The 17,519-nt window shown below is 58.7% G+C and overlaps 3 protein-coding genes across 3 annotated transcripts; 1 reads left to right on the forward strand and 2 right to left on the reverse strand.

Moving 5' to 3' along the window:
- The first annotated feature begins 443 nt into the window (after window positions 1-443).
- Naa38 (N-alpha-acetyltransferase 38, NatC auxiliary subunit) lies at window positions 444-1,485 on the forward strand. The gene is made up of 3 exons (XM_051167478.1): window positions 444-631; window positions 841-1,024; window positions 1,328-1,485. Exons 1-3 carry the CDS (start codon window positions 551-553, stop codon window positions 1,438-1,440), a joined length of 378 nt encoding a protein of 125 aa, XP_051023435.1. The 5' UTR covers window positions 444-550; the 3' UTR covers window positions 1,441-1,485.
- A 584-nt stretch (window positions 1,486-2,069) lies between these two features.
- On the reverse strand, window positions 2,070-3,095 carry Tmem88 (transmembrane protein 88). Its single transcript, XM_051167477.1, has 2 exons — window positions 2,818-3,095; window positions 2,070-2,674 (listed from the first exon to the last, which is right to left on the reverse strand). The coding sequence occupies exons 1-2, from the start codon at window positions 3,025-3,027 to the stop codon at window positions 2,405-2,407; spliced, it is 480 nt and encodes a 159-aa protein (XP_051023434.1). The 5' UTR covers window positions 3,028-3,095; the 3' UTR covers window positions 2,070-2,404.
- A 967-nt stretch (window positions 3,096-4,062) lies between these two features.
- Kdm6b (lysine demethylase 6B) lies at window positions 4,063-17,519 on the reverse strand. The gene is made up of 23 exons (XM_051167483.1): window positions 14,372-17,519; window positions 13,717-13,834; window positions 13,318-13,461; window positions 13,087-13,228; window positions 12,835-12,933; window positions 12,529-12,748; window positions 12,347-12,439; window positions 12,112-12,273; window positions 11,823-12,029; window positions 11,387-11,737; window positions 9,138-11,302; window positions 8,910-9,036; window positions 8,707-8,812; window positions 6,803-7,008; window positions 6,637-6,701; window positions 6,482-6,553; window positions 6,234-6,382; window positions 6,025-6,139; window positions 5,755-5,942; window positions 5,501-5,642; window positions 4,966-5,092; window positions 4,716-4,886; window positions 4,063-4,632 (listed from the first exon to the last, which is right to left on the reverse strand). Exons 4-23 carry the CDS (start codon window positions 13,221-13,223, stop codon window positions 4,609-4,611), a joined length of 4,926 nt encoding a protein of 1,641 aa, XP_051023440.1. The 5' UTR covers window positions 13,224-13,228; window positions 13,318-13,461; window positions 13,717-13,834; window positions 14,372-17,519; the 3' UTR covers window positions 4,063-4,608.

A 17,519-nucleotide genomic window follows, 5' to 3' on the forward strand; every position in this document is an offset into this window, starting at 1 on the left:
TGACAACTACCAAGTCCGAGAGCCACCTGGGGTGCGTTTGTCGCTGCCATGGAAACCATTGTCCCTTCCCGGCCACCGTCCGCGGAGGTTAAACACGCGCAGACAGGGCGGGGCTAGGGCCGCGCGCGCTCACCGGAAGCGTAGTCTTGATTCCGGCCTCGAGCGTAACGGGGTCGCATCCATCCCTAAGAGAAGATGAAGACAGCCCGTCTCACAGCGGAGTCTGGGCGAGGCGAGTTAGCTAGGGGGCAGCAGGAAATGGCGGCGAGGGGACCAGGGCAGGGTTTTTACAGAACCACCTACGTTTCAGGCGCTTCGATAGGCCGTCCAAGTGCAGGCAAAGTTCTCGCGATATTCTTCTGACAGCCTAGCTAGCGTCCATGAGCCTGGGCCAAATAAATAAATAATAATAATAAAAGTCTCGCGACATCTCTGGAGTGGCGGACCCGGAGGCGCGGAGGCGTCGTGACCTCACGGAAGCGGGAGAGCTGGGAGCACTCGCGAGACCTGACGGCCCGACCCAAAACGCTCTCAGGAGGTCCCGGGGCCGATGGCCGGAGCTGGGCCCACCATGCTGCTACGAGAGGAGAATGGCTGTTGCAGTCGGCGTCAGAGCAGCTCCAGTGCCGGGGTTAGCGTGGGCTCGGCTTCCGGAGGAGCAGCCGGGCACCGGGACACCGGGCGGGGAGGGGAGATCGGGTGGAGAGGACGGGAAAGGGAACTACAGTTCCCAGCAGCCCCTGGGTTGCCGCCGCCGCCGCCGCGCGGGCTGCTGGGAGCTGTGGTTCTACCGGCGTGCAGCCGAGACTGCGGTTCTGAATGAGTGTCCTGCCCTGGCAGGACTCTGACGCGGAACCGGAGGACTCTCCGGCTGCGCGCGCCCGGCAGCAACTAGAGGCGTTGCTCAACAAGACCATGCGTATCCGTATGACAGATGGAAGGACACTAGTCGGCTGCTTCCTGTGCACCGATCGCGACTGTAATGTCATCCTGGGCTCTGCGCAAGAGTTCCTCAAGCCGTCTGGTCAGTGCCCAGGGAATACACACCTCCTCGGGAATGCGCGGCAGGCATTTCCCCTTGCAGGCCTTACCTTACTGCACCCCTTAGTTTCGGGGCAAGGCCTATGCTTGCCTGCCGTTTTTTTTTTTTTTCCCGAGACAGGGTTTCTCTGTGTAGCCTTGGCCATCCTGGACTCACTTTGTAGACCAGGCTGGCCTCGAACTCACAGCGATTCGTCTGCCTCTGCCTCCCGAGTGCTGGGATTAAAGGCGTGCGCCACCACGCCCAGCTTGCCTGCCGTTCTTATGCTCTGACCTTTTTTTCCAGATTCATTTTCTGCGGGGGAACCCCGTGTGCTGGGTCTGGCCATGGTACCAGGACACCACATCGTCTCTATTGAAGTCCAAAGAGAGAGCCTGGCTGGGCCCCCATATCTCTGAGCACGCTCCCACTTCTCTTTGAGACCATTAAAAACCCTATGACCAAAGTGGCGGGTGTCTGTGTGTGGGTCCGATGTAAAAGTGGGGATAGCACCCTCCACCCTGTGAGGTTTATCTGAGTTCAGGAGCCTCCTCAACCCCATGCCCAGGAGTACCAGAGCCCCCTCAAGTCATGCGCCTAAGGCAACAAGCCCTAGGGTGGGCCCCTCCACCTCCCCTCCCACGCTGCCGCTGCCGCTTTAGATTGTAATGGGAGGGGACGTCATCCTGCTCCGGAAGATCCATTGTTTCCCACCCCGGCCTGGCAGCACTTAGTTCCTTTAAGCTGAGGTCAGAGAACGGGCTTGGGTCCCCAAGGGGAGCTAGGTAGACAGCCGAAGCAAGGCCCTCTCTGGGCTATTATTGGGGAAGTGACTTTTGGGGTCAGGGTCAGAACTCTGGGGTCTGACCAGGAAGACCGGCCTAAAGTGATAAGGAAAAGCAGGATGCTTTGAAGACGCTGTTTTGCCCATTTGTAGTCTCAAGGATTTCTTTCCCACTCCTGAGCCCTGGGCAGGGGCGATTGTATCCGTGCCGCCGCTGTATTCACAGAGCACATTCATTTTATATATGTATTTTATTATTATTTGTGATGGTTTCTTCTCTAGTTCTGTCCCTCGGTCCCGTAAATATTAGAAGAGCTGCACCAGCGAAGGAAGGCACAAAGTCCAGCCCAACTCTTTACGCTAGGGGAGGGAGAAAAGTTGTGCAGGGTCCAGTCCAAGCGTTCAGGACTCAAATGTGAATGGATTTCCCCGGGCATGGGAATTTTCGCCAGCATTGGGTCCACAGACGCTGCTGTTCCACCGAAGGAATGCTAAGATCAGGCAGTGTAAGGGCAGGGCTGGGCAGAATACCCCTGGGCTCGCTTCAAGTCCTTGCACGACCAGGAGGGCAATCGACAGGATCCTTGACTCTCCGCACCTCAGACCCAGACCTTTCCTGGTGTGGGAACAGCCCGGGACCCTGGTGAGGCCGGGGTTTGCTTCGGCTGTGGGATGCGCCGACGCCTGTAGAGGGCCCGGCTGTAGGGCACAAGGCAGTCGGCCAGGCGGAGGCGCAGGCAGAGGCGGCGGTAGGTGGCCAGGGCCAGCACAAGCAGCGGCATGAGCAGCAGGAATCCGGTGACCAACAGGGCGGTGAAGCCTGGGTCCCGCAGATGCGCGGTGCAGGGAGGCGCCTGGGAGCGCAGGAACTGTGCGGATAAGAGACATGATACTGGCCCAGTGGGAAACAGCCCAGGCCGAAGGTTGTGGCTCAAAGACCACCACACCCCACCTTGCGCGGGTGCGCGCACACACATACACACTCACACACACCTCTTGGGCACATGCTTACCTGGGAGTGGCAGAGAAAGCCAAAGCCCAACATGGTGACAGCGGGTAGCAGGATGGTCCCCAGTACCAGCGCCAGCAGGAGAATATTAAAGACAGCCACTAGCAGATTCTGAGCCGTTACTAGCACTGCACAGGCCCAGCAATCTAGGGGATCCCGGGGCTCGGGGCCGCCAGAGAGAACAGGGCGTTGGGCTCCAGGGATATCCGCCATGGCCTGGCTGGTTCCCGCCCCGAAAGGCTGCAGTCCTTATAGCCCTCTTTCCTGCCCCTCCCCCGGCGCAGCCTCTCCCCACCCCCCACTACCTTATCCTGGAATGCAGCGCCAGGATTAGGCATCCTCATCCTAGGGAGCAGACCACGCTCTGGACATTCCACAGGCGCCTGGGGAGGGGTTCGCCACAGCCAGGGGCTGCGCTGCCCTCCCATCAGTTTTCTGACCCTTCAACTGAGTCTTCAAAGCCATCACCAAAAGACATGGGTCTTTCTTTCTTTTTTTTTTTTTCCTGCTTTTATTTTTAATATTAATATTCTCACACAAAAATCACCGAAAATAGGGTAGGGTTGGGAAGACCCCTCTGCCCCTGGGGCAGAGAGACAGTGCAGTGTGAGGGGGGGCGGGACTGTAAACCCCCCACCCCTCCGCAGCCCCAGCGGGAGAAAACGAACTAAGAAAATGAAAATAAAGCCCCAGAGAAACTCACCCCAGGGTGTCCCTGCCCCAGAGAGGCTCTGCCCAGGGCTGTTTCACACCTTAAAAAGGGGGGTGGGGTGAGGGGGGGGGGGAGAATGGAGGTGTCCAATGTTTTTTAAATTGGCCGAGGCTGGGGAGGACAGGGTTCCTTTTCCTCATAGCTCTTTCTTTAAAACTTTTAAATTTTTTATTTATTTATTTATTTTTTACAAAATACCATTTCAGTTCCCACTTCTTCCCCTACAGTACAGGAGTCGCTCACCCTCAGGTGGGGTTGGGGTCGGGTCGGGAGTGGGGGATACTGGTCCAAGAAAGTGCAGGACGTAGGGGAGGGGAGCGGGTTTGAGCACCATGAGAGCCCAGCTGGAGCCACGAGCGGGCGGAGACGGACGGGCCAAGCCCGAACATATACTGGGGCACAGGGAGAGCCCAGGAGGGGCCTCCCGAAGAGGCAGGAGGGATGGCTTGGGGGTACAGGAGGTCGGGTTTTCAAAAAAAAAAAAAAAAATGAATAAATAGAGGTGAGTGGGACTGTTATAAATTAAAAACAAAAAACAAAAAAGAACAAAAATACAAATCATAACCAAGTGAATAAACAGAGACATATACAAGGGATCACAGCTAGCATTGGAAGTAAAAAAAAGGAGGTCCTGGGGGAGGGGTAAAGCCCATAGAAAGAATCTCATTAAAAACCTCGGCTGCCGAACGTCTATGTACACAACGAGCCGCGAACGTCTGCGCCGGCGGGCGGCGGGCGGGCGCGCGGCGGGCAGGCTTGAGGGAACCCGTATGTGACCCCCGCCGCCGCCGGAGCCTGGTCCTTGTGTCTGTTGCTAGAAAGGCCAAAGTCGGTGAGGGGAGGCGCTGGTGGGCGAGGGGCTGCCAGCCCCCTCCCCGTCTCCCATTTTTTTTCCTTTTTTTTCCTCGTATTTGTTAAAAAAAATTTTTTTTCTTAATAAATTAAGTGAGGGGAGCTGCCAATAGGGTGGAAGGGCTGGGCCCGACCCCCTTCCCGGCCAGAGGCGGGACCTAGGTCCAGCCCAGGCGTGTGCTGGTGGCCCCGCCGCGCCCAGCCTGGGCAGGCGAGCGGGGCGTCCGGCCTCATCGCGATGTGCTGGCGGGAGCCTGCGGGGAGAGAGGGGCAGCTTCAGTGGTGGGTGGTGTGGCCCGGCCGCCCCGCGCCCCCTCTGGAGCCCGTGCGCGCTCACCAGCGTGAAGGCATCGTAGGCCTGCGCCAGCTCCTCCGTGCGGTACTGCTCCAGCACCACCACGCCCTGCAGGCCGGCGCTGCGACGGCGCGCACAGCCCTCGCAGTGCACCAGGTACGTGTTGCGGCTGCCGTTCTCACTCGTAACGAACAGTATGTTGAACACCTCCACCTGGCCAGGACACAGGGGCTGTCACTAGGAAGGCAACCAAGGCACCTTCCTGGCAGGCGGGGAGAGCTCCCGTGCTTACGTCACACTCGTTGCAGTAGTAGGCAGGCTCGTCCTTGACGCGGCCTTGGTAAGCGATTTTCTTGCCTGCCCGCACCAGGCTCTCTCGCTGCACCTGGCAGTGCTTCATTGACTGCAGGAGGCAGAACCTGGGATGGAGCCAAAGGTGGTGTTGAGACCAGACTCCGGAAGGGGGAGATGTGCTAAGGCTGGAGGGGGCAGGCGGGCAGGGGTTGAGGCCCAAGACCCTGGCCCCGTGGGCTCCCCTAGGCAGCCTCCCTTCTCATTTCCTGTCTTGAGTGCGCCACACTTGACATTTCAAGGCGTGTGTGTGTGTGTGTGTGTGTGTGTGTGTGTGTGTGTGTGTGTGTGCGCGGCGCGCGCACGGTGCACAGGAAACAAAGGCTATGACATGAGAACAGAGGCGTTGTCAGCCTTCCCAGCACAGCAGCACTCATGAACGCGTTGCAGACATGGATAAAGAGGGAGGGCCAATCAGAGAGGACAAGGGAGGGACAAGCCGGGTGGGGGTGGCTGCTAACCAAACAGGGCCTCACTTGATCATCTTGAACAAGTCAGGGTCGCTGATTTTGACTGTCCGCGCCACGTTCCAGGACACGTGGATCATGGGCACGATGGATTTGACGTTCTTCACCTCGTTCCACTCGTAGCGCTCCAGGGCCAGCTGGTACTGATAGGCTGCAGCAGAGGGCGTCCCCAGGGATGCTCAAAGAGGTGCCAGCCTGTTCTTCCCTCAGAGCTGTGACTCTCGGGACCCAGATCTCCCTCCCATCCAGCCCCACCCCCTCACCAGTAAGGGGCCCCACGTTCCAGGCGATGTTGTTGCACCAGCCAGTAGCCTGCACCCAGTGCACCGTCCCGGCATTAATCCACACGAGGTCTCCAGGGCGCTGCACAAAGCGGTAGACAGGAATATTGGACGCGTAGAGGTCATCCAAGATGGGCCACCAGGAACCAGTCAAGTAGTCCACTCCATGCCTGTGGAGTGGGCAGCCACAGGGTCAGGTGGGACAGCCAAGGACCCAACATGGCGGGGTGACTAGCAAGGGGTGGTGCGCACCGGTCGCAGAAGGCGCTGATGGTCTCCCAGTAGTGCTCGTGGACAGCGAACCACTCACAGTCCCCAGGGCCAATGTTGATATTGACAGAGCAGAAATTGTTATTCTCTTGGTGACCTGCAGAGGGAGACAGAACGTCACGGATGGTCTGATGCCACTTTGCCCTCACTGGCTAACACCTAAGCACTGAGCTCCCACTTCCCCTGCACACCAGGTGTTCGGCTGCCAGGGACTTTCATGTATAGCTGCACTGTGTTCATGCCCAGGATGGTGTGGCCTACGTGGCTGAGCATGTTGCCGGTGGATGTCACCCGCATGAAGGCTGGCAGTTTCAGCAGCTCCTGTAGCTGAGGCTTCCACCTGTGGATACAGGAATACCAATGAAGTTAAGAGAGGAGGCATCCCAGACCAGCACCTGGCAGGGTCCCATCCCAATTTCACTGGTCTGGCCTCACTGACCTCTTGGCATCAGACAGGTCGATGTTAGTGCCAAACTTGATGATGTGATGGTTCTTGGGGTCCGGTGTGCTGCTGCTGGGGCAAAAGCACGGACAGGTTGGCAGCAGACCAGGCGGCAGGAGAACAAAGCGGGGAGGGACAAAAGCAGAATTTACCTGGGAGGAGTTCCTGTGGTGCTGTCAGGCTCCTCTGACTCCTCATCCTCACTCTCCTTCTCCTCCTGCTTGGCCAGACAGGAACACAGGTCAGCAACAGTGACTTCCTCAAGCCCACTGACGCCAGACCCTGGCACCCGTGTTCCCACTTGTGCTCGACCCTCACCTGCAGCGACTCCTGGAAGGACGAAGCCTGGTATTGTGCGTATTTAGCAATGGTGGTATGCGACCGGGAGCTCTCACAGGGCCAGATCTGTCTCGTACCCGTCAGGTCCCAGTTCTCATCTGACGGTTGCTGCACCTGGGTGCGAACCTCCACTGTGTGCTCACCACTTGCCTCCACCAGCGTCTTGGTGGAGAAGAGGCCCAAGTCTGAAGGGACCAAACAGGAACAGGATGTCAGTCAGGACAGCAGGGACCACCAAACAGGAACGGGATGTCAGTCAGGACAGCAGGGACCACCAAACAGGAACGGGATGTCAGTCAGGACAGAAATCCCAACTAACCCTTTCCCTTCCTGGCCAGACTCTGATGAGGTGGGCATAGACTTGGCAGAATTTGGCACCAAGAAACAGGCAAACTGATAAGGCTGGTTTCTGTGGGCTCTCCAGCCTCTTCCTCCAGCTACTTCCTGCCTCAGTCTCTCTATTAGAAGCCTCAGACCAGATGCACACATGGCCACAGGGTAGGCGATCAGTAGATGGCCAGTGGTCACTGGGTCAACTGAAAGGTGGAGTCAAACTTCTCAATTTACTCAGTAGAAAAAGAGAAAGAAAAAGGCACCAAGGAAACAAGACTGGCCTTTCTGTTTCTATATAGTTTCCTTTAGTTTTATAACGTTTAAATTTTGCACACATGTGCCGGGTGTGCTGGTGCACGACTTTAATCCCAGTACTTGGGAGGCAGAGGCTGGTGGATCGCTGAGAGTTCAAGGTCAGCCTGGTCTACAAAGTGAGTCCAGAACAGCCAAGACTACAGAAAAACCCTGTCTCGCAAAACCAAAAAATAAAAAAATAAAAAAAATTAAAAAAAAAATTTTTTTTTGCATACACACACATGCTTAAAAAGAAAAAAGCCAAACCATGGGTCAAAAATAGTCTAGGGCCTGGAGAGATGATGGCTCAGTTGTTGAGAGTGCTGCCTGTTGGGGCTGGAGAGATGGCTCAGTGGTTAAGAGCACTGATTGCTCTTCTAGGGGTCCTGAGTTCAATTCCCAGCAACCACATGGTGGCTCACAACCATCTATAATGTGACATAATGTGTACTGTATACATAATAAAGAAATAAATTAAAAAAAAAAAAAGAGTGCTGCCTGCTCTTCCAAAGGTTCTGAGTTCAATTCCCAGCAACCACAAGGTGGCTCACAACCATCTATAATGCGATCTGATGCCCTCTTCTGGCCTGCAGGTGTATATGCAGGCAGAACACGGCATGCATAAATAAATAAATAAATCTTTTTTTTTTTTTTTTAAAAAGAGTCTATAACCCATTCTTTTCATTTTTGGGGTTCTTCTTTTTGCTTGTTTTTCCTTACAGAGTTTCTCTGTGTAGCCTTGGCTGTCCTGGTCACACCCTGTAGTCCAGGCTAGCCTCGAACTCATAGCGATCTACCTGCCTCTGCCTCCCAGTGCTGGGATTAAAGGTGTGCGCCACCACGCCCGGCTACATTCTTTTCATTCTTGTTTGGTTGGTTGGTTTTTCGAAGACAGGGTTTCTCTGTGTAGCCTTAGCTGTCCTGGACTCACTCTGTAGACCAGGCTGGCCCCAAACTCACAGTGATCCACCTGCTGGAGTGCTAGGATTAAGGGGGTGTGACACCCCCACTCAGACTTTTCATTCTTAATCACTAAGAAAGTCAGAAGTGGCTCTGACCACTCCAGAGATCCACCTTTCCATGTGTCCACTGCTGAGAGACTGGCTGACACGTCACTCAGGGCACTCCGCAAACGTGGCCTGTGCATGGCCAAGTGAGCTCCTTAGAGTCACCGTGGGGAGTCCCCAAGCACAGAGGTGGTTCTCTAAGGGTCCTGCATCCCACAACCCTTCTTCACGTTCTCCCCACACACTCACTGAGCCGAAGCGAACCGGCCAGGCCCCTGATCACGGTGATGGGGTTTCGAGGGTCTGTACAGAACTGCAGCAGCACCGGTGAGAAGGCATCCCGTTTGCTTTCCAACTGAGATGACCAGAAGACAGTGGGGTCAGAGCCTTCCCCCTCGGCTCCCAGCACCCCAGCCCAACCCTTCAGTTGTGGTAGCAGGCGGCATACATACATAGATGCTGGGTGTAGGGGGGTTAAGTTTTTCCCGAGGCAGCTTCTCCTCAGTGTTGATTTTCGGTTTCACAGACTGAGCAGGGGAAAGGTAGGACTCTCGAAATTTCCCTTTCACCTTGGCATTCCTGTGAGAAGAGCACAGAACACAGTCAGAAGCACGGGGAGATGGGAAGGAGCCTACCCCGGGGCACGTGGGCAGCCTGGGTATCACAGCCCCCAAACTCACTTGCTGGCGCGCATGACATCAGCAGCGCAGTGGCTGATGGTGAGGTCTGCCATGCGCAGGCGCCGCTCTTCCACCTCAGAGGCAATAAAGGTCTCCTTGTCGCCGCTCTCCACCTTGATGAGCCTGATCTTCAGCTCCTTCGGGGGGCCCTCACTCAGGGAGCGCAGTTTCAGCATGTCTGCGCGGCTCACACCTGGAGGTCCTGGAGCATCCTCCCGCGGCTTCTTCCCAGGGACAGGGGCTGACGGGGGTGTGGGCTGAGCAGAGGGCGCAGGTGTAGGTGCGGGTGCTGGAGCTGTGGGGGTCTTGACTTTGGAAGCCCCACCTAGGTCAGGCCGTGCCTTCTCCCGGCCTTGGATTTCTTCACTCTGCAGGTCCAGGTTCCCCAGCACCCTTCGGCTCTTTTCTTTGGGAGCCTTGGCCTTGGCTCTCCCCTCACGGGGTCGGCGACCCACACTGTCCCTACAAGCCCGTCGGTGACGGCGATGCTCCTTCTGCCGCCGCTTGCCACTGCCCGGACCCGCCGCCGCCACCCCACTACTCTCCTCCTTGGCCTGTGCAGGAGGCGGCAAGGGCTCAGTCCCACTGTCCACTGGGTCTGCTCTGTCCGCTGGGTCCGCTGGGCTGATGGCACTCCGGCCCACCCGCTCTACAAGGGTCTCACAAGCCCGACTGATCTCTTCTAGCACCTCAGATGCAGAGCGAGCAGGGGGCAGCGGCAGAGGTGGGGGCAGCGGGGCAGGGGTCACGGGGCCTGGCGCGGGCTCTTCACCTGCCCTGCGCTCCCGGGCCCAAGGCCCACCTGAGGTAGAAAACTGAGATGACGAGGAAACAGAGGGCTTCGGGGAGCCCTGGGTGCTCGGGGCCACTGAAGTGGGCGGTGGGGCGGCAGCACCTGACGCAGGGCTAGGGGAATACTGAGTGGTGGACAAGGACGCCGGCCTGCTTGAAACAGCTGCCCCAGCCCCCCGGTAACAGTACTTTTGTCCCTCAAGAACAGAGGCCAATGATTTGAGCAGGCTGGCTGGTGGAGGTGGTGGGGGCTGCGGTTGGGGAGGTGGAGGAAACTTGGCTAGAGGCGGCGGTGGCGGCAGGGCTGGTGGTGGCTTCTTCTCCTCTTCTTGGATGGTGGTTGTGGCGGTGGTAGTGGTGGTGGTGGCAGTGGTGGCAGCAGCAGTGGTGGTGGTTGGGGCTGTGTCACTGGGAAATGGAGGCTGTAGCGATGCAAAGGGTTCTTTGAGTGGGGGTGGGGGGGCCACGCCTGCCTCCTGCTGCTGCTCCTCCTCCTTCCGGATGGATTCATCCAGCATCTTCATGATGTTCGCTAGCCCGTCAGGTAGGATCTTAAATTCAGCTGGCTCTTCAAATTGGTCCTCCAGGGGAGTTGGTGGGAAATCAAAGAGCCTTGGGCCTCGTGCAGGCAGCTCTCCAACCCCAGTTGGCACAGGCTGGGGGGCTTTACTCAGAGAGCCTGGGGGTGGCCCTTGCCCCACCTCGGGGGTCTTTGGGAAGGAGACCCTGGGCCGGGGGCTCTCCGAGCGCCTGAAGCTTCCTGAGGTATTTTGGTGGCAGGAGGAGGGAGGGGCTGGAGGCAGGGCAAGAGTCAGTGGTGGAAGAGGTGCGTCCTGGGGGCTCAGGGTTGGGCTAGATGGCCTGGGAAGTGGGTCTATGCTTCTGGCCAGATAGGGGGGTGGTGGGAAGGGCACGGGCCCAGTAGGACTGCTGCTGTGGCTGCTGCTGCGGCTGCTGCTGCTGCTGGTGGTGGTGGTGGTAGTGGTCGGGGGAGTGGGAGGGGTATGCGAATCCTGAGTGCCCACAGAAAAGCGGGGGGCTGGAGGCCCCAAGAAGCCATCACGGTGGGGAAGGGGTGGAGGAGGAGGACGCGGAGGCCCCTCAGCACCAAAGAAAAGCTCCCCTAAGATCTCTCCATCCTCTCTGGCTGGGCGGCAGGCTGAGCCCTTCATCCAAGCAGGGGGTGGCGGAGGGCGAGAGAGGCGAGGACAGGGGGGTGGCGGGGATGATGGGGTCCCAGATGGTAGGGATAAGTGGGGAGTGGCAGCAGGGGCCGTCAGAAATGGTTTCCGACCGCTATGTGCCGAGGGCCCCAGGCGGCCCTGGTGAGGGGAAATCTCCAGCGCAGGATTTTGGTAGTGGTCAGCGCCAGGCTGCAGGGGGAGAACAGGATGTCAGAACCCTTCCCTGGCCCCGCAGACAACCTCTCCCACCTGCAGCCCAAAGCCATAACATACAATGCCTGGGCTCGGCTCCACGCCCCGAAGACCAGTGTTGTTACTGCTACTGCTGCTGCTGCTGTTGCTGCTGCTGCTGCTGCTGGTGCCGGGGAGGCCAGGGGGCCGGGGAGGGGCGTAAGGCACGCAGGCGGTAGATGCTGCTGGTGAAACGCTGGAGTCCATCCGCGACCTCTGAACTCTGCTCTCTCTAAGGTCACTTCCGGGGGGACGGGTGGCAGGCAGGCAGCCATGGCTCTCTGCTCCTGGGGGTCGGGGACCTGGACCAAGGGGTGTGGCCGGGGCCAGCCGGTGGCTGGGTGGATGAGCAGTGTAGGCAGGAGCTGGGTATGGATACGAGTGCCGCTGCTCCTATGGGAGACACACGAAGTCACAAAGTGAGTAATGGAAAAGACACAATCACAGGAGGTAGAAGTGGCATTAAAGAGGGGCTCACCTGGCGCTCTGGGGGTGCTGAACCCTTGCGCTCGGAGCCCCAAGCATCTCCATGCAGGGTGTTCCACAGCCCTGGCTTAGTCAGCTGAAATGGGGGGCTAATAGCCAGGCTAGGCAGTGGTGGTGGCGGAGGTGGAGGTGGAGGTGGCGGCGGCGGCGGCGGCGGTACTGGTGGTGGAGGGAGAGGCAGACCTGGGGGAAGGCCAGCCTAGAAGGGAAGAGAGTGTGAAGAACCCTACTCCCCGCCCCAGTCATGCACCCTCTGCCTGCTGAGCCACCTACAATCATACCTGTTCAGAGCTGCAGCCTCTTCTCCGCTTGCCCCCGGGGCTCAGGCCTTCCTCTCCTACGGGGCCTGAGAGTGCTGCAGGAGGCATAGGCTGTACCACTGGGGGTTCAGCAGACCTCTTCACTGGAGGACCCCCTCGCTTAGCCCCATAGTTCCGTTTGTGCTGAAAACAGAGAGAATAGCATGGGCACCAGCCTACCACCCCCCTTCCCTGATTCCCACAGCCCCAGTCTCACCTCAAGGTGCAGCAAATTCCATACTTGCTCCAGCGGGGGCAGGACCTTGGCACGGTGCTGACAGGAACCGGCATGAAAGTTCCAGAGCTGGGCCTGGGAGGGTCAAAGGGCAGGTTAGGATGAACTGGGGACATTGAGCTAGAAAGCACAGTCTTAGCCACCTGTATCCTGCCTCATCCCACCTGCTGTAATCGGCCAATTCGGGGCCCCAGCTCAGCGAAGCTGCCTCCGTATCGAAGGGCCCTGTGGTAGCAGCATACGGCTTCCTCGCTCTCATGCTCTGACTCATACAACTGTCCCAGCTGTTCCCATAGCCCTGGCTGGGCCGGCTCGCGGAGCAGCGCTTGTACACAGCCATGCAGGGACTCCAACTTCCCGTGCAGGGGTCTTGGGGCAGGTGCCCTACAGAGTAAAAGGAGCTGGGAGTGATCAGGCGTGGGGGGACATAAGGCCCCGGTTGTCTTAGAACGTTAGAACCCCCCACTTACCCAGGAGCATAATAGGGTTTGTTTGGGTGCCCGGAGCTACTGCCATGAGGAGCGGGTAACGGAGCAGGGAGGGGGGGCTGCCCGATGCTGGCCGAGCATCTGTAAAGGAAAAGGGTCTGTTTTGCACCGCCAGAGGGAGCCTAAGGGACTGAGAGCGGATGAGGCTGGCGTCTGGGCCCACAAACTAACAGAATGACAGAGAAGCCTGGAAGAGAAATGCCCGGAGATCCAACTGAGAGCCCCAATTCTCACCTGCCTCCAGGCAGCCATGAGCTTCGAGGAGGAGGATGGGGTGGGCAGGCGCTCCAAGCCCCAGCGCAGCTCAAGCCGCCAAGGGCAAAGGCTTCCCGTGCAGAGCGGGCCCCTGGAGGGTCCACTGCTCGATGCATCCAGCCTAAGTCAGGGACAAGAGACCACCTGCTCTAACGGAAGCGGAACCTTCAGCCACACATGCAGCCGAGCCCCTTCCAGTGTCTCCCTTACCAGGTCAGCAGTGGCCCCAGGAACCCTGGAGATGGGGCACAGCCCCCTGCCCCAGCTCTCTGGCACAATGATCCAGCTCCAGCTGCTCTGAACAAGAGTGCCCACTGTATCCAGGCGGCAGTTTCTGGCTTTCGGCAACCAATTCTACAGAGAAAAGAGTACACTGAACTTGCCAACACAGACAGGGTCCAAAGCCTGGTCTGAACTGTCAGTGCAGGAAGACTGAGGGCAAGGAGCCGGGGCAGACCCGGGCGTAAGTAGCCCCTGGAAGGCCGCAAGTGGAGTTACCAGGAGAATGGGACAGATAGCGGGGAGTCAGCAATGGGTACAACCCAGCTGCACTGTCTGACGGGCTTCCAATCCCGAGCCACTACCGCGACCCACCGCGCGGCTGCTTACCCAGCCTCTGTGGGAGCGTCCTCTCACAGCGTCAAGAGCTTCAGAGATTTAGCCAATCACAAGACGTCTCTCTCTGCAGAAAGCCAATCATCACCCTTGTCTCCGCCTCAGTAACAGCCTGGCAGGAACCAATAGGAAGGAGGTTAGCCGGGCATTCAGCGGCCTCCGGAGGAGGGGCAGCAGGGCCGGTCAGACAAGCTCGCCATAGAGTGACCCCGATGTGACCCCAAGGTTCCCACCTAGGGTCCTCATCTCACATCAGAAACGGGTGGCCCGCAGAGCAGTAGCCGCAAGCTGGCTAAGTCCCAGGCCAGTGAGCCGGGGGAAAATCACTCACTAGCCGACCTGAGGGCAAGCCTCACTCAGCCACCCAACTGGCAATGGTCCCTGCCAGACTGTTCAAGTCGCCCTCTGCCTAGCCACCCCAAGGACGGACCGAAACCCAATGCGAAAGGCAGACAAAGGCATCGCTACCTACTCCTCCTCACTTCACACCACCCAGCGGTTGACTCTCCAGTCATCACGGCCGTAGAAATGCTTAAGTCTAGCAATCATGGGAAATCCAGCACCCAGGCCGGCCCGCGCCTCTATCAGAATGCTCCACTTCCAGAGCCTGGCCCAGTCCTGAACCATGGTCAAGTCCCCAGTCTCATACCAACTTCCTCCAGGTTCTCCTCTCGGCCTGATTCTGAGTCTTCAATACCAGTCCCCCCCCGCCCCTAGCCCTCCAACTTCTGAAAAGCTCCGCGCCGTGGAAGTGGCCACTCTCGCGTGGCTCCTGTATCCTCTATGCCCTTTCCCTGCCGGGGCCACGCGGTTCCCCACGGCCCACGTGCCCCCCCCCCAGGGGAGGGGGGATTTCGGGGGTTGCCCGTGACGTGGCTACTTGCGCAGCGGAAGCGGTGTGTGTAAGGGGGGGTCCTTCGGGAGGGAGGGAAGAAGGCGGGGCCCAACAGGCAGTGACATCACCCCTGTCCCACTCTCACCGCCTACTCCCTTAAAGAACCCAGAACCCGTTTCACTTCCTCCTTCACGCCATCTCCCCCCCCCCCTTTTTTTTTTTTACTCCTTCCCGTCGAAGCTGACTAGACCCACAACCGGCACAGTACTCCTCTTTCCTTGGCACGTTCGCTCTAGTGCCTGCTTTTCCTTCTCGACTCTCAAAGCCCAGAAGCTGCTTCCCTGCGCATACCCCAGGTCCCGGCAGGTAGGGAGCCAGCTCCGCTCCCGGGATCGGTCCATAGAGTCTAGAATACAAAGGGCTGCGAGAGGCGAGTGTCGAGTACAAAGCCGCGGGGGCGGGGCTAGTGCTCCAGCTGGAGAAAGCGCCGGGCAGGAAGCCGGGGGAGAGCGCGCGGCGAGGGGCTGGGGGCGGCTGGAAAGTTCGCCTTGGCCGAGAAGTCTGCACCGTGGGGAAATTTCCACCCTGCCCACAAAGGCAGAAGGACTTCTGGCGAAAACAGTCCTCTCCAGCGGGGGCAAGGACAACTGTGCGTGAGCGTGCGTGGACCCTACAGATCCCTGCAGGCTACTCGGGTCCAGCCCTGGTAGGAGCTTGCGCTCCGCGGACTACTCAGTTCACGGATAGCTCGGGTCATAACTCTCTCGAGGCTGCAAGTCTGCCAGTTACCAATCCCTGGGACGCATACAACGCTAAACTGTGGTCAGGTGCAGCTCAAAACTGGTTGCTTCAGCCAAGCCCAGCGAGGATAGAGAGGCCAGTCGTGAACGAACGGCAGGCAGCTCGGGGTACCAGATGTCAGCGAAGCAGATCCCCGCTAAGGAAGTGGCGCCCAGAGCGCTGCTAGTTACCAGGAAATGCAGCTTCCCCTTCTCCGATGATGACACTCCCCCCTGCCACTTCTCCTTTCCCACGGGGAACTGACTCAGCTTTCCCTAAACTAGCGAGTTCCGTCCCTCCAGCCCTCCTGATCTTCAACCTTTATCCACAACCTCCCACGACACCATGGACTACAGAGCGCTCCAGGACAAAACTTCCTGTACCCTAAGCATAATCTCGCCAACCACCACGGATCAGTGTCCCCACCGGGGACGCAGGCGCCTGACTTCCCATCCGCCCCACGAACAAAGCCTTTCTCAGGGTCTGAATCAGGCTTGGGGTGGGGGGGGGAGTGAGTCACTCAGAAAACCATCCCCCGTTCCCACTGACTCAGCCCCCGCCTCCCTCAACTCACACAGACACACAGTCAGAGGCAGACACAACTCCTCAGCCCACACACTGCTCACCACCGGTCCCGCGGAATTTCCCCTGTCTCCCTCAAGACGGCCCCACCCCGCGCTGGGCAGCCCCGCCGCCGCACTCACACCTGTTCCTCAGCCGCCGCCGCCGCCCGCTGGCTCGCCGTCCACTCTCACCTCCACTCTCGCTTTGAGGCAGTAATGGCCCTCCCCAACTCCCAGAGCTCATACTAACCAAGGGAAAGGGACAACCACGGGCAAACACAAAGACAGACACCCACAGAGTCCTCGAAGACAGACGAGAGGTAGACGCACACGTTCAGGGCCAGGCTGGATGGCAGACACACTTCGGAGACTGACAATCCAGCCTCCCCCAAGCCGACCTACAGCCCCAAAAGCCGGCCGCCCAGAAAGGGTTAATTCCACTTGAGTTGAAACCACGCCTTCTCCATCCGGGCACTCCCGGCAAAGCCAAGCTCCGCCTCCTGCATCCGGGATCTGGACTCTAGGACTTTAACCGACCCCCGCCCCCCCTTTAGTCCCGGGAGAGAACTACTCCATCAATCACACCCACTTAACTCTCTCTGGGCTTGGGACCGAAGAGCCCCTCCGCGCAGCTCCCGGAACGCGGGGTATATAGAGGGACGCTTGGCTCGAGGCCTGCGACCCGCAAGTAGACACTGGAGCGGCCAAAGACACCAGAGCCCGCAGACCTGTTTTTCCTGAGCACGCATTTAGCCGGCACGCACCGGCTGGAAGGTGGGGCGGATCCAGGGCCGACCCCACGCGGGTCCCATTCCTTTGCTGTCTTCGGTCGGCATGGCGGAAGCTATGAAGTTACCGGCTCGCTTCTCACCTGGGACAGCCGGAGGGAGAGGGAGGGCCGCGGGCTGAGGCTCCGCAGTGACTCAGCCACCCGGGCAAGCCGCCCGCCCGGGATTCCCTTCCCCAGCCTTCCCCCGCCGGCCCCTCCCCGCCCCCATCGAGAAGTGACAGTGCTGGCCCCGGCGCGCTGGCCCGCTATGTGTCACTGCGGGCGTTGTGTCTGCCTCTGACTGGGCGCTGTGTTCACCAGGCAGTCTTAACAGGGTCTGCTGTGTGTGGGTCTCCGTGCCTGTGTTGCACCTGCGTATCTGCTCATCTTGTCTCCCTCGGTGCCTGTGTCTGGCGCGGTCCTGTCATTATCCCTGTCTACATGACTCCGCGATGCTGTCTCTGTCTGTGTGTCTGGTTGGCTCCTGTCTCAGTCTTTTGTCTGGGTCTGCCTCTGCATCACCGTGGTGATCACGTGTGTCTGTGCACATGCCCTTCTGTGTTTGCCTTCGCCTTCTCAAACAGAGCCAGAGAAACAGTGGAGGCAGGCTTGAGGGGTTCTCTTAACTCCCCTGAATCCTGACTTGCTGGGTCAGTGAGCCTTCTGTTTAGTCAACTGTTTGCGGCTGTGCCTGCCTTCAATCAAGTTCAGTCCCGTCCCCAGCCTCATCCCTAATCCTCAGCTTCCTGCAGCAACCGTGGTGGAAACTGCTAGCATTTATTAAATGGTAGGCACTGTGTCAAACTGTTGACACGCATCTTTTCAACCTGGCATAAGAGGTACTTGACTG

Source organism: Acomys russatus, chromosome 25 (genome assembly GCF_903995435.1).
Source record: "Acomys russatus chromosome 25, mAcoRus1.1, whole genome shotgun sequence".
Classification (NCBI taxonomy): domain Eukaryota; kingdom Metazoa; phylum Chordata; class Mammalia; order Rodentia; family Muridae; genus Acomys; species Acomys russatus.

Excerpts from the sequence above, each read along its gene's own strand:
- Naa38 (XM_051167478.1), top strand. The coding sequence starts at position 551 with ATGGCCGGAGCTGGGCCCACCATGCTGCTACGAGAGGAGAATGGCTGT. Across the intron at positions 632-840 it reads AGAGCAGCTCCAGTGCCGGG|GACTCTGACGCGGAACCGGA; the intron begins GTTAGCGTGGGC and ends CTGCCCTGGCAG. Across the intron at positions 1,025-1,327 it reads AGAGTTCCTCAAGCCGTCTG|ATTCATTTTCTGCGGGGGAA; the intron begins GTCAGTGCCCAG and ends CTTTTTTTCCAG.
- Kdm6b (XM_051167483.1), bottom strand. The coding sequence starts at position 13,223 with ATGCATCGAGCAGTGGACCCTCCAGGGGCCCGCTCTGCACGGGAAGCC. Across the intron at positions 12,274-12,346 it reads GGAATTTGCTGCACCTTGAG|CACAAACGGAACTATGGGGC; the intron begins GTGAGACTGGGG and ends CTCTGTTTTCAG. Across the intron at positions 6,383-6,481 it reads GACCTGTCTGATGCCAAGAG|GTGGAAGCCTCAGCTACAGG; the intron begins GTCAGTGAGGCC and ends CTGTATCCACAG.
- Tmem88 (XM_051167477.1), bottom strand. The coding sequence starts at position 3,027 with ATGGCGGATATCCCTGGAGCCCAACGCCCTGTTCTCTCTGGCGGCCCC. Across the intron at positions 2,675-2,817 it reads GCTTTCTCTGCCACTCCCAG|TTCCTGCGCTCCCAGGCGCC; the intron begins GTAAGCATGTGC and ends TTATCCGCACAG.